At 38.5% G+C, this 13977-nt stretch overlaps 2 protein-coding genes across 2 annotated transcripts in view; both read right to left on the bottom strand.

Annotated features, from left to right (window-relative positions):
* The window catches only part of cacnb2b (calcium channel, voltage-dependent, beta 2b), a 52705-nt gene extending 44225 nt beyond the window's left edge, over nucleotides 1-8480 (bottom strand). Inside the window, exon 1 of the mRNA XM_067453597.1 lies at nucleotides 6889-8480. Coding sequence (XP_067309698.1) covers nucleotides 6889-6936 — 48 coding nt within the window. The 5' untranslated portion in view covers nucleotides 6937-8480. The remainder of the gene's footprint in view (nucleotides 1-6888) is intronic.
* Nucleotides 8481-9345: 865 nt separating this feature from the next.
* tmem236 (transmembrane protein 236) lies at nucleotides 9346-12657 on the bottom strand. The gene is made up of 4 exons (XM_067453010.1): nucleotides 12343-12657; nucleotides 11903-11975; nucleotides 10883-11006; nucleotides 9346-10799 (listed from the first exon to the last, which is right to left on the bottom strand). Exons 1-4 carry the CDS (start codon nucleotides 12588-12590, stop codon nucleotides 10189-10191), a joined length of 1056 nt encoding a protein of 351 aa, XP_067309111.1. The 5' UTR covers nucleotides 12591-12657; the 3' UTR covers nucleotides 9346-10188.
* Nucleotides 12658-13977: the final 1320 nt, after the last annotated feature.

Below are 13977 nucleotides of genomic sequence, written 5' to 3' on the forward strand. Positions count from 1 at the left end.
AGTAATCCTTGTTCTTAACAGCATTCAGGTCACTCATTATGCCTGTTTGAAATGCGTCCTGGCATGAAAGCATCTTTCCCTGCACATCTGTTTGGATATGGTATTATAAATCAAACTTATAGGGTCTCCAGGGACCATGAAGCAATTTTTTGTCTCTCTGAGCAGCGTTTTGTGCATTTTCAAACCTCAAACCACTTTCGCAAGATCATTGTGCTAATAATGTCAAGCTAAATTATATTATGCATAAAGAATAATGTTGTGGCATAGGATGGGCTGCTATCTTTATATGCAAATTTTGACAGTCACATAATTTATCCACAAACTGGCCCTCTCTCACACACTACAGATGTCAATAAAGCGCTCATAGAGTTCATCTAAAGCCAAATGTCCCGACGAAATCCATGTGCCTTGAATGACAATTTAGCTCACACACTTACAATGTACTTCAGGGTTTACCCTTTTAGTGTCAGACAGTACTCACCCAAGAGACGTTTTTATTCTTAAGAGTTTTAGGCATTTCTGCAAAGAGGAGAAGGAGAACCGGCGACTGATGCCCTCAAGTTCCAAGTTCACCTCTGAGATCTGTGGCCCATTTGCGCTGGTGTCTGGTCCCACTGAAGTTAAGCTTTGATATGACACACACTGGCCCTCGGCCACCACCTACATTATGTGTACAGCAACTGGCATGACTGGGACATGACGAAAAACACAAAGTTTGGTCTTCTTGTCTCTATCATGTTCTCCCTCCTCAACCCCTCTGACTGGCAATGCATTAAAATACTGCATGAATATGCAACGTAACATCTGGATCATGCTCCGCCCCATAGTGCTGGAGGCAGGAACTCATGAGCGGCCAATCCAGCCCACCCAGCAGCTGGGAGAGGAGATTTAAAATGATAGAAAGAATAAGGTGGAGCACAGGGCACGTCCTGCCCAGAGTTGTCAGACAGATTGTATGTCTCTCTAAAACAGGATGAGCAATGCTCATAATCCCGCGGCACTGTTCAAACGCTCTCTGTCCTGCCTCTGGAATAGGTCAAAGTATACTGAAAAACAGCACAGTATGCATTTCATAACCATCAACTAAAACCTTCAGCCTTCTCTCTGTATATAAAGAGTTTGGTAGTAACGACAAATGAAATAGATCTGACCGAAACTGGAAAAAAACAACAAACAAACTGGTGAAAATACTGTAATGTAGCTTATTTTAATGGGAAAGTATGTGAACATCACTCTGTGCTGCGCCGGGATTTTTTGCGAGCTCCTTTATTCCTAAAGTGTACATTCCACAGTTTCTGCCAGTCTCATGTTAATCCTGAGTATCTATAGAGGAGTATTGCATCCTTCAGATCTCCTAAAAGTCTTTAGTTTGATCAGATTTATAAAAGGCAGATACGCTGTACTGATTCTTTCTGATGTGGTGTGCAGCGGGCTGAGCTAAAGAGACAAGCACGCCCACACACACACACACACACACACAATACATCATGGCATTATCCCTGCATAAATTTTGATTCACTATGTTTGTGTTGTTCACATTATATACACTTACACAGTGACTGCCAACAAAACACATTTAATGCATTTTTATTCACCGTCTGCGGTTTCGACTCATGACCGGGAACAAACACACACACATGCAGAACTCCGGAAAAACCAACACGTTCTCCCTCACAAATCGTCACACATATGGACGTTTGCTCAGGACCCCTCGGCGTCACATTTTGACGCACAGGGTACACCTTTAACGTCATTTTGGGCATATTATCGTAATGAAATTATATATTGGGTTATGATTTTGCCATTATCACATGTTGGAGTATATTTTTATTTACATTAATTTGTATTTACATTTATTTTTATTTACGCTAGTGACGCATTTGAACATGTGACCCAACCCATCCCATCCCTAAACCTACCAATTTGTGTGTTATATGATATAAAACAACGGATATAAAAGGCAGATACAACAATTTATTCAAAAAAGTGTTCCAAGGACAAACGATTGATTTGTGTGAAGAAAATTCCCAAAAGCGATCAGCGTCTCCATCCACCCAAGATCAGGCACACATCAAATTTTTTAAATTTGCCACACGAAGAAACGTTCTGTCAGTTTTCATAGTGAAATTTCATTGGCTCTCACGTCTCGTGAACAATTGCGTCATGCTAAAGAGTCAGGTGTATCATTTGAATGAGATATGAGTGTGTTCATGGAGCAGTGGGATCCTCATTTCAGCAATTAAAACCATTAAGATCAACTCTGTTCTTTACATGGAGATATCATATGACTTCAGAAGACTTGGAATGCAACAAGAGTTAATACTTTAGGTTAGTTGCTCCAAAATATAAAAGTAGCCTATAAATATTCATTAAATCATGTCTACTTTTACAAATGCAAATCTTGATCTGATGCATTAGGCAAACAGTTGAAAAGAATGGATCACCATGCTCATTAAAAACTGACGCTAAAGGGGTACCCCGTGCGTTAAAATGTGACTCCGAGGGGTCCTGACCAAACGTCAATATGTGAGGAGTTGGGAGTGAGAACGTGTTGGAAAAACAAACTGCATCCACTGTTCCCTTAAGGCTGGGTTATTTATGAAGCTGAACAAGGATGAAAAGAAATGCCCATACAAGCATTTCTGCCCTTTATGATGTCATACAGGGCCGTACTCGAAAAGAAAAAAAACTTTCCGAAGCTTATTTGGATCCTGAAGGAGTGTATTTGGCACAGAAATACTCCGTCATACATCCAACTCATATTTTGAAATTCTGACCAGCTTTAGCATGAGAATCAATTCTTTAACAGTGTAAATAAGTCAGAATGCATGAAATGGCATTAGCCTCCCTTAATCTTATGTATCTTGCAACTAATGTAATTTTTTCTCTTAATACTCAATGTTAATATACTTATTGGAGACCTGATTTTTTTTTACAGTGTATTATTAAATATCGACGAAAGCCACTCCTTTTACAATGCCTATGATAAAATATGCAACCTATCTGATTTCCATTGAGAATTTAGTTAAAATGCTTTATGGAAACATCAAACAGCCACATAATCTGAAAAAACTTAAGAGAAAACACCATCTTGCACCAAAATGAATTAGAAGGCTTTTTTTCCATGATCACACTAGAATTTATCACATTTTATTGTAGTTATGGTAGTCAATTTTGTCCACAAAATCAGCAAGTAAACATGTGTAAACACAAGCTTACTTAATTATGTGTGGATGTTAGGTAATCTATAATGCATTAAATAAATAACTCTAACAAGTGGATCCCCAATGTTCAAACCAAATCTACACCCTTGCTGAAGTGTATCTTTGCACTGGTGCTACATTCATTTCCTTAATTCAAAACCTCCTCAGCTTTGTCACTCATGTGACACATCATTCTTCACATAAAACAATAAAATACTCAGCGTTCCAAAGGGTTATGAAATACATGAGGACGTTGCTAAAGTATCATATACATTATTAATAAAAAATGTTGGGGTGTGTCGGTCAACTGTACAAAGTGTTAAAAACACTCTGAGTGAGCAAAACTGGCTTATCAAACAAAATAGAATAGGTTTACTCAACCTTTTCATTTAAATAATGTGGTGTATTGCAATGCCAGAAATTGGCATTAACAGAGTTATGTCCTTCATCCGTTGCCATCCTGTCTCCGGTATTCTGGCAGGATATGACAGAGACAGGTTCTCTTCCATTAGCCACTGCCAATAGCCAGATAAACACTTAATATAATTCAAGTTCACTCAAGATCAATATCTGCCAAAGAGTTGAACGTCGTATTGGAAGAACATTAAAGTCAAAGGTCATGTTTCCAACCCTTCCACTCATATTAAAGCCTTAATACTTCACCTTGTCAAGTTAAGCTGCTAAGTGATAGCATTTCCATTTAATGATTTCTTCTTGAAACTATAACTGATTAAGTCAGGTTCTTCTTCCTCAAAACATCACCCTTATGTGAAGCACATCTAAAAAATGTCACATAAAAAACAAATAGTACCCAAGGTATAACCTTTGATCAAGTTTGCAAATGCCATCACGAAGTCAGAGAATCTTTTTATCAAGGGAAGTGGTAAATGTGTCTACAAGAGGATGAAATCTTTTAGACATAAATACTTGCTGTATAATCCATGTTAGGGGATTAGATACACAACAGAAACCAAGAACACATGACATGGAATTGGGCCGCACTTCCCAAGTGCACTTCAGAGGCTTAACATGAAAGTTCAATCCATTCAACACATCAATATATCACACCGAGCTCTCACACTGTCCTGCTCTATATGTAGAACATCACATCCAATGTCTTGTTAGTCTTTAGTCTTGTTTTCTAATAAAAATATATCTAAAATCATTTCAGTAAACATGAAAATGCATTTGCAACTTGTTGTCCGTATAATGTGATGTAGGTCAGAGTGAAACAGGACATTCAATGCTTATTATAATTGCATACTTTTATTGCCGCAGTATACAGTACAGTGTGTGCAAATTTGCTTTATGCATATAATATTATACTACAAAGTTGTGTGAAATACTGCATCCCACAATGCAACGTACTTCACTTTTGTATGATTTCAGGTATGATTAGACTACCTCAAGTTAGGATATATTTTTTTTACAAAACTAGATTCAAAATACAAAATAACATTTGTGACCTTGGACAACAAAACCACTCATGCGTCTCACGTGTATATTTGTGGCAATAGCCAACAAAACATATTGGTCAAAATTATATATTTTTATTTTATGCCAAAAATCATTAGGATATAAAGTAGAACATGTTACATGAAGATATTTTGTCAATTTGCTACTGTAAATATATATAAAAATTTATTAATGTAGTAATATGCATGGCTAAGGATGTAATTTTGACAACTTTAAAGGTGATTTTCTCAATATTTAGATTTTTTTTTTCACCCTCAGATTCTAGATTTTCAAAAATAGTTGTATCTCGGCCAAATATTGTCCTATCCTAACAAACCACACATCAATGGAAAGCTTAATCAGCATTGCAGTATTTCACCCTTATGACTGGTTTTGTGGTCCAGGGTCACATTTGTTTTTATACCCTAGATGCTAAGACTCCACTTACTGATGATGAGCTCATGTGGCAATAGTCGTGATAAAAATGAAGCTGCTTGAAACATTTATTATGAAATGTTTATTTAAGTGATACACATTTCATAATAAATGTTTCAAGCAGCTTCAAAAAAATAAAAATGGTAGGCCATATACAGTTTGTAGTAGCCTATACAGTTTGCATACAGCAAAATATGCAGTAAGCTTTATAGCATTCCATTCTGAATCACGTTTGTTAAAACAAAGCCTGAATATTTGACTATTTGTAACGTATTATTATTATTACTATTATTATTATTCACATTGTCAGTGGCAAATAAAGATGAGAAACGGAACGAATTGCAGCAGTAATTATTTTAATAATCTCAAACTCAATACAAAAAGTAAAAAATACTCAGAACTAGAAAACCATGAACAGAACAATGACGAGAACAGACAATAAAAGAAACGCAGCTTAAAATCAAAGCAAACTAATTAACAAAATTAACAACAGGTGCAAATTTGATCACATCAATGAAAAGACAATTAATTAAAACAAAATCAATAGAAACTCAAAACTAGGAAACAGAACTAAAACCCACCCAAAACATACATAAACGCGGATTACCTGTAACTAATATTAATGTTATTAACATTACATGACCCAAGTGACGTCAGCTCAAGGAAATTCATTTTTCAGGGCCATTTGCTTCACACAGAGGAAGAACAATTGTTTCAATTCAATATTGCAAAGACAAAAAAAAAAAAAAACAATTCCCCCATTAAAATGACCTGGACAGATGACCTCCCCACATCCCTCCACGATAAAAACAGACAATTCCATTAAGAAAGTAAACAGAGTTGATGTTCATTTCATGTTGACTCTACTTGAGAAATTACTAGATCTACCAATCAAGGTCATTTCTTTGAAAGCAGTGTTAATTTCGTACGCAGTGCTAGAATACACACTGTATTTACTTACACATCACACTGGGAGTTAGTTTGACTACTCATAGCATAAGACATTGATCGTCCTGTGCCGAAAATACCAACGGCACATTTCTGAGGATTTGGAAACATCTGACGCAGCGGTTACAGTAAAAGACGGTGCTTTCATTTTTATGATTCCTTTCTTTGCACTTTGAGGTCTGCGCCTGACACCGCATACGGTGTGAGGCACGATAAGCCTATTTACTACCTGTTTGCTTTGACAGCTTTGGAGCTCAGTGTGCTTCTGTGTGACTGTGATCCCCTTCGCCTGCTCTGGGGGATTTAGGTAAGGCATTCATCATGACACACAGTGACTCACGCGTCTCTCATTCTGTTCTTTTACACACACTCTCATTCACTTTCTCTCCATGCGGCAACACAGGTGGCAGTAAAAACGTGGCTTATAATAACAGCAAGGATATTTTTAGACCTCAAGTTCCCGCTGAAAATACGTACTCGTGCGTAAAACGTTATGAATGATGCCGAGACATAGTCTACTGTGGTAGGTGGGATCTTTTCAGTTCGGACCTCTTAACTCAATGCTACTGAGGGAACAGGTTGCCATTTTAAAATCATTAAAAGTCCAGAACAAAACAGTCAGGACATTATTAATGACATGAACTTCACCTCTGTTTTTTAGCATTATAAAACACAAAAACGCACTCAATGAAAACTTTGAGGCTTAGAATGATAGCCTTATTTCACACTTTGTGATACTTTCTCAAAATTGTATGTTTACAGGTTATATTTTCATGCACAGCTCTGGTTTTCAACACAAAGCATCCTGACAGTGGAAGATCGCATCGAGCATGCTGCAGTTACTCACATAGGTGGACTGTTCTCTCCGCCAGTGTCCCAGACCACAGCAATACATCAAGAGAACATCCAGGGGGGTCCTGATGATGGTGCAGCCAAGTCTAAATCACTCTTTCTGTGACACACAGCCTCTGGTTCCCTTTCTGTAAGGGACAGCCATCACACCAGTGTGATGAGAGACACAGCAGCAGGTAACTGTCTCCGTTCCACGCAGCCTCCGGTCCAGCCCATAGGTTTACAGAGCGTGTAAAAAGAGAACATTCTGCCACAAACAGCGATGAATGCGATACAGGCAGTCAAAGTGAGCGCTTCACATCCTCCTGATGCTCGAGACCAACAGGCTCACAGTCTGCTGGCTCCAGGTGTGTGTGCGATTTGTTTGTTCCGCTCTTCCCCGTTGAGTTCCTCGCCTTATTTATTTATGCCCTCCCCAGACAAACCCACCCCCTCCCCACCCCTCCCACCGCACCCCTTTTTTCAAAGACAGACACAGGCTCAGAGTTTAAAATTGATACACGGTGTAAATGTCATTTTCCTGCCTGACTTTCTCTGCGTCAGCTTTTCCCCGCCTACTCCGGCCAATCAGAATCCAGAAGCGAGCCACGTCTGGGTTGCCTTGTCTCCAGTCCACACAGGCAGAGGAGGCTGGAGTCCACGTCTGCTGTCTCTCCACCCTGCTTTCTGCTGCTTCTCTACCTCCCTCCCCTGTGGATTCAGGCTCTTTTTCGGTCTCTTTTTCCCCTCTATGTCGTCAGGGGCGCTCCTGTGTTACCCCCTCGTGTCCTTTCTGTGGCTGTACTTTGCCATTTTCATTCTCTCCCTGATGCTACGCTGCATGCTAGAGCACAGAGTGGCGCTCGTAACGCAGGAGAAACACACACTGAATTCAAATGCGTTTCCTTCTTCCTCTCTCATTGAATCTCAGCCCCTTTTCGGTATCACGGGCTTTATCAGTCAGTCCACTCCTCTTCTTTATCTATATACTGTATCTAAATGTGTCCTTGCTGTCTCCTCTCCCCCTGTTGTCCCCTGCTGAGGAGGCGAACGAGAGCTCATGCAATTTCATCTGCAGCATCTGCTCACATGCTGACTGTCAAGTTTAAACGGAATGAATTAAAATGAAGCTCTATTCTGAAATCTGTGGGAGGCACACTGAGGCGAACAATTCAGTCACGCTCAGAGATGGCTTTTTAACATCTCCTTTCGAGAGGATAAATTACGCTTCATTGGTTAGATGGGAATAATGCTGAGCTGAGAAATGAGCATTAGACAGATAAAGAAAAATATGATATGATGTTTCATCATGAATAGGTTTGGGATTTCAGAAAAAAGATGGTCATAGACTTCACAAATATTTGGAGTTTAATATAATTTAATTGACTGTATATGTATGCATGTTTGAACGTTTAATAGAAAAATTGAATATTACACTGTAACATTTTTGTTGGTTTAACTTAAAAAAGTAAGTAACCTGGTTGCCTTCAAATTTTGAGTTCATTGAAATTATAAATTTGAGTTGACACAATGAAGGAAATTTGTTTAATAAATAGAAACTCAAAATATTATTGTATCTGAACCACATACAAATTTTGATAAATCATGAAAATAGCACTATTTGGCATTTTTCACTGCGTCATCGGAAATAAAACACACACAATTACCCAATAGGCTTACAAAATCTTTTAATATTATTTTAATAATGGTTGTCGAATCTCAAAAAATTTTCATTGTATTAACTCAAAATTTTAATTTCAATGAACTCAAATTTTTAAGGCAACCAGGTAACTTTTTTTCAGTGTAGAGAAATTTTGTAAAAATCTGTACCTTTACAATATACAGTAAAAAAAAAAAAAAAAAAACATTTAACAGGACAATTCATGCAGTTTATTGCAAAATACTGTAAAAACTTCTAATCTAATCTGCCTGCGAGTGTCGTCTAGGAACTCTCAATCCCCTTCTGAGCTGTAAACGCCAAACTCTTGCCGGGCCAATCACATCGTGTATAGAGTCGGTGGGCGGGGCCATAATGACGACGGCCGTTAGCGTTTGCGTGCTTCTAGTAAACACAGAAACTGGCGAACGGCGGCGGTCTTTCGAATCAGCTTTGACCGCGACTCTGGAAGACTTGGAGTTAAGCTTTTCTCTGAGAAAAGAACAAAGAACGGCACTGAAGTCATTCTTAAGAAGGGAAGATGTGTTCGGAGTTTTGCCGACCGGATACGGTGAATGTTTAATCTATCAACAAGCTCTGCTTCACCTTCGTTGCTCTGGTTGGTTGTAGCGCTATCCTATCGCGTGCAGAGGGAGTTTGAAAGACAACCGTTTATCCGCCCCTCGGATTGAGCCGTCAGTGGTGAGTTTCCAGACCAAACATCTTGATGTGGGTCTGGCTTGTCAGGCTAGTAAAAACTTATTCTGGAAGTAAAACATATTAATTACCATGTAATTTTCTGTTCAAATCTACAAAGACAAAACATGTTCTTTAATAATATTATAATTTGTTTTCTTTTCTAGTAAAAATTACTAATGTACATATCCTTATTATTCAAATTAATTAAAATATTGATATATATTAAAATGTGTTTAATAAATAATATTATCTACGATCTAGTAAAAAGAATATTTTACTATATGAGCTTTGTCACACCACACACTGTCATAGCTTTCAAGGTTACAAATGCAGTACTTGGTATCTTACAACAACAAGTCGAGTGTGCCCATGTATCATGAAATTAAAAAGAACGATGGATGGAATCATGGTTTGCAGAAAAATGAGGTTTCATTTATGAGATGAAAGAGGATTTCTGAACATTATGGAAAATTCAAAAGCTTCTCTGCGTCTTATGATATGCATCAGAGTTGAACCAAAGTATTACTGTTCAGGCTTTTTATGAAAAGCAATCAGTTTTTACATGATCAAAACACGTCCTGCCGTAAGATGAACTTGCATTACTTTAAGTCAATATGAACCATAGCTGCACTCGTATACTGAAATGAAATCCAACAATAAACGTTTGCAATATCAGATGTTCTTAATACAATTTGAAAACATGACATTTGGCATAATGAATTAAAATGTACAGTAATGCATGAATTGTGATGCACAGAAAGCCTTAAAACATGTAATACACTCAAAATATGAACAGAAACAGCATTTACCAATATATTTTTCAATAAATATTAATAGAATGACTAAACATTCAGATGTCTGTCTATAGTTTTGGTCATCTGTAAAAATAACAAATAAACATATTTACAAGTTCAAATACACAGGCTGTAAATCTGTATGGATTTTTTTCCCACAAAGCCTTCAGAACATGCTTCTTTTGTTCAGCAGCTTTAGTTTAGTCATAAAGACAAAGTACACAAAAGATACCACAGCAAGAATGTTCTTTAATATGTACAGCACGGGGGTAACATACCCGAAAACCGCCACCAGGCATATGCGCACCACCAGGAAGGGCAAATCTTGTGAAAGGACACTGGATGAAGCCAGAAGAGGACTGTCTGGAGTTATAACAGCGCGCAGGATGGACAGATATGCCAGTATGTAAATGGGAAACACCCACGCTGAGTAATACACCAAATCGGTCCCAGCCACCCTCACCATTTCCACGGTGTCAAACCAGAACACAAAAGTGGCCACAAAGAGGTCATGCCGAGGGTCTCGTATCCAGGCAAAGCGAAATGGACCCGAGTGAGAATGAGAGGAGTAAAGATACGCCGTGCTGCTGGTGCGAGGCGGGCCACGTGCATCTAAATCTCCCCAACGGCCTGATAGTGTCCCGTTCCCGACCGGAGACCTGGAAGATGTGCTGCCGTCCCGCCCATTAGCCTGAAGCTGTGCGGACACCGATGTCACCTGCTCCAAGTGAGTCAGAACCGGACCCGGCATCTCAAAATCCAGCTCTAATCCACTTGCTTTTTTTAAAAAGAGCATAAAAGCAGAGCACAGCTTAGACAGATCATTTAATTGGCCGTATTTATTGGTTATTATCGCTTACCCTGTCCTGTCAGGCAAAGAGGACGAATTCTCTCCACTATGTCCACACAAATGAGGGAGAACAAGACCAGAGAGACGGGGAGCTCAGTGAAGCGGTCATACCTAACGTCAGCATCAACCTGAACCTGCACAACCAGAAATAGGCCAGAAAGTTACTGAGAGAATGGTGTTAGGAGCAAAGAGCCTTTCATCATCCCAAGAGAACATAGAGGTAGAAGACTAAAAATACATTTTTGGATGATAATAACAAACGATATCAAAACCAATCAAAAACCGCTTTAAAAACTAGTAATGCATTGACAGGTAACACTCATCTGAAGACGACGGGCCTCGTGATTTTAACCAGAGACTAAAGTTGGCTGCAATACAGCTCCATTCACATTCCACAGTATATAATACCCCATCTTTGGGTTAATAGTAAATCTGCCGTTCTACAGTGAGTTACTGAGTACTGAATCTGTTTATGAAAGGTTTCTGTTGTGTTGATGAGCCCTACGGTTTTATTACATACCGAAACTGCCATAATATCTCTTATTCAGTATATATCGCTCCCTATACTTTCATACTGAGGTACAATACAAAGAAACAGCATGGTAGTTGTATATGTTCAAGTGAAAATAGACTTTTATTTAACAAAAATATAGTTCTAGAGTTTTGCAGTCTGATTCCCTTAAGACCCTTATTATTTTCTAGTTCTAGGAAACCATCAAGGTAGTGATGTTTATATCAAACCAATATGTTTAAGAACAAATAACGTAACATTAAACATATTTGAAACAAATTAAAAACCCCGCAGTGACCTTTTGAAGATTAATTTTAATGCACCATTGTTACAATGTAATTACACAAACAAGTACTGAGTAATTGTAACTAAACCAAACCTATATTAAGTACATGTTGTTAGTGTTAGTTGCTTGTAATTATGCATAATTAACTTCCATTAATATAGGAATTACATTAAAATAAAGTGTTGTTGTATGTTCATATAGTATATTCTTGATGAGAGTGAATAATGCATTACCTTTGAGCTGGCTATGATGATTGCAAAGCATGGTAAAGTGCTGAGAATCACATATGCAAGTGTAACAGGTCTCCTGCAGAAGAAATAAGAGTGGTTTCAGTGTTGAACGCCTTTAACATCACAAACTAAGAGGCAGATTGGAGATTAAAGAGCATGATTTCAGATTTTTTTGTATCTGAAGGGGGAAAAAACTGGTCTTATAATGCAGCTTGGTTTATAGCTAGTTGACATTACATTTTATCAGTTGCATGTACTAAGATATGCTATAATTCACTTTGTTAATTTTTATGACTATACTGAATATGTTAAAAATTGATATTATTACACGAGAACCATTTATGAAGGCACAAAAAAGCTGATTATGAATGGTATAATTACAATGTTAAGGTAAACAATGATCGGTCAGAGGACATAAGATGTGCGTTTCCATTTTTACTCACCAGTTAGTGACTTCTGAGAAGCGTTGAGTCTTGAGGATGAAGTACTTCAAAGGAACCCACACACACAGAGTTGTAGACGCCACATAGGCCACAGAGGCGGCCACAACCAGCCAGTAGGCTGTCGTACTCGACATCACAAGGCGAATGACTGAAGCGAAGCGCTCCATGACTACAAACACGGGAATACAGAGACATGCGAACTGCAGGAGCTCATAAAGGATGAGTTTGACAGTCTTCCACGAGGGCATTTTGACAGTATGAGTCTTCAGTAAATCCCCCTAAGAGTGAGCCGTCACTGAATGCATCCAGTGCATCTCCCACAGCACTGAGTGACTGAACGCTCTGGACTCTGTACGCTGGCACTGCTTACACTGCATTCCTACAGGTGCTCTTTTACGGCCACAGTAATGAAGCAGTCATTCTCTTTTTATGGGGTTATGGGAAGAAAAAAATTGTCATTCCAGTATAGCTGAAACTGAAACATTACAGTCATAATGACACGCTGCAATGTAATGGTGTTCTTAGCACAAGAAATGAGGATAAAAGTGTCTAATTTTATTTTATATAATATTTTGCATAAAAAAACTCCTTAACAGTAACTTTTTTTATTTAAAAAAATATCTAAACTCTCTTAAAACCAAATTTACTAAAATTATAAAAAAAACATGCTTCATGAATATAATAAACACTAGACTAAATAAATAATGTCTTCTATATATTTTTGTCCTCAAAGTTGATGTGTTAGAAGCAGGAAAAATGGGCAAGCGTAAGGATTTGAGCGAGTTTGACAAGGGCCAAATTGTGACGGCTAGACGACTGGGTCAGACCATCTCCAAAACTGCAGCTCTTGTGGGCTGTTCCCGGTCTGCAGTGGTCAGTATCTATCAAAAGTGCTCCAAGGAAGGAACAGTGGAGAACCGGCCTCAGGGTCATGGGCGGCCAAGGCTCATTGATGCACGGGAGCGAAGGCTGGCCCGTGCGGTCCGATCAAGAAGGTAGCCTGACTTGATAATCATGTGGATGGCTGGATGCATGTGTCACTTACCTGGGGAACACATGGCACCAGGGTGGATGAATGAATGAATGGTTCCTGCCATCCATGTGGATGTTACTTTGGCATGTACACCCTATCTAAGCACCGTTGTAGACCATCAAGGCAACGGTATTCGCTGATGGCTGTGGCTCTTTCAGCAGGATAATGAGCTCTGCCACAAAGCAAAAAATGATTCAGGAATGGTTTGAGGAGCACTGAGTTTAAGGTGACTTGGCCTCAAAATTCCCCTGATCTCAATCCGATCGAGCATCTGTGGGATGTGCTGAACAAACAAGTCAGATCCATCAAGGCCCCATCTCGCAACTTACAGGACTTAAAGGAGCTGCTGCTAACATCATGGTTCCAGATACCACAGCACACCTTTAGGGGTCTAGTGGTAGTAATAGTCCAGTAAAAAGAAATGCAAAAAAATCAAAAATATACATTTAAATCAGAAGGCATCAAGATCTGTAAGATATCAAACAATACAAAAAAGTAAATCTTGAATATTTTACAAAAAATAGCAATCAATGTTTGTGTTTACATAATATGGGTTTACAAAAAAACATTTTTTGTTGTGTTTATCAAGACAGCTGAGGTGA

This window comes from Pseudorasbora parva, chromosome 9 (genome assembly GCF_024679245.1).
Source record: "Pseudorasbora parva isolate DD20220531a chromosome 9, ASM2467924v1, whole genome shotgun sequence".
NCBI lineage: Eukaryota > Metazoa > Chordata > Actinopteri > Cypriniformes > Gobionidae > Pseudorasbora > Pseudorasbora parva.

Coding starts and splice junctions, on each gene's coding strand:
- tmem236 (XM_067453010.1), bottom strand. CDS start 12,590: ATGCCCTCGTGGAAGACTGTCAAACTCATCCTTTATGAGCTCCTGCAG. Junction 11,976..12,342: donor TTCTCAGAAGTCACTAACTG/GTGAGTAAAAAT, acceptor TTTCTTCTGCAG/GAGACCTGTTACACTTGCAT. Junction 10,800..10,882: donor TCTTTGCCTGACAGGACAGG/GTAAGCGATAAT, acceptor TTTTAAAAAAAG/CAAGTGGATTAGAGCTGGAT.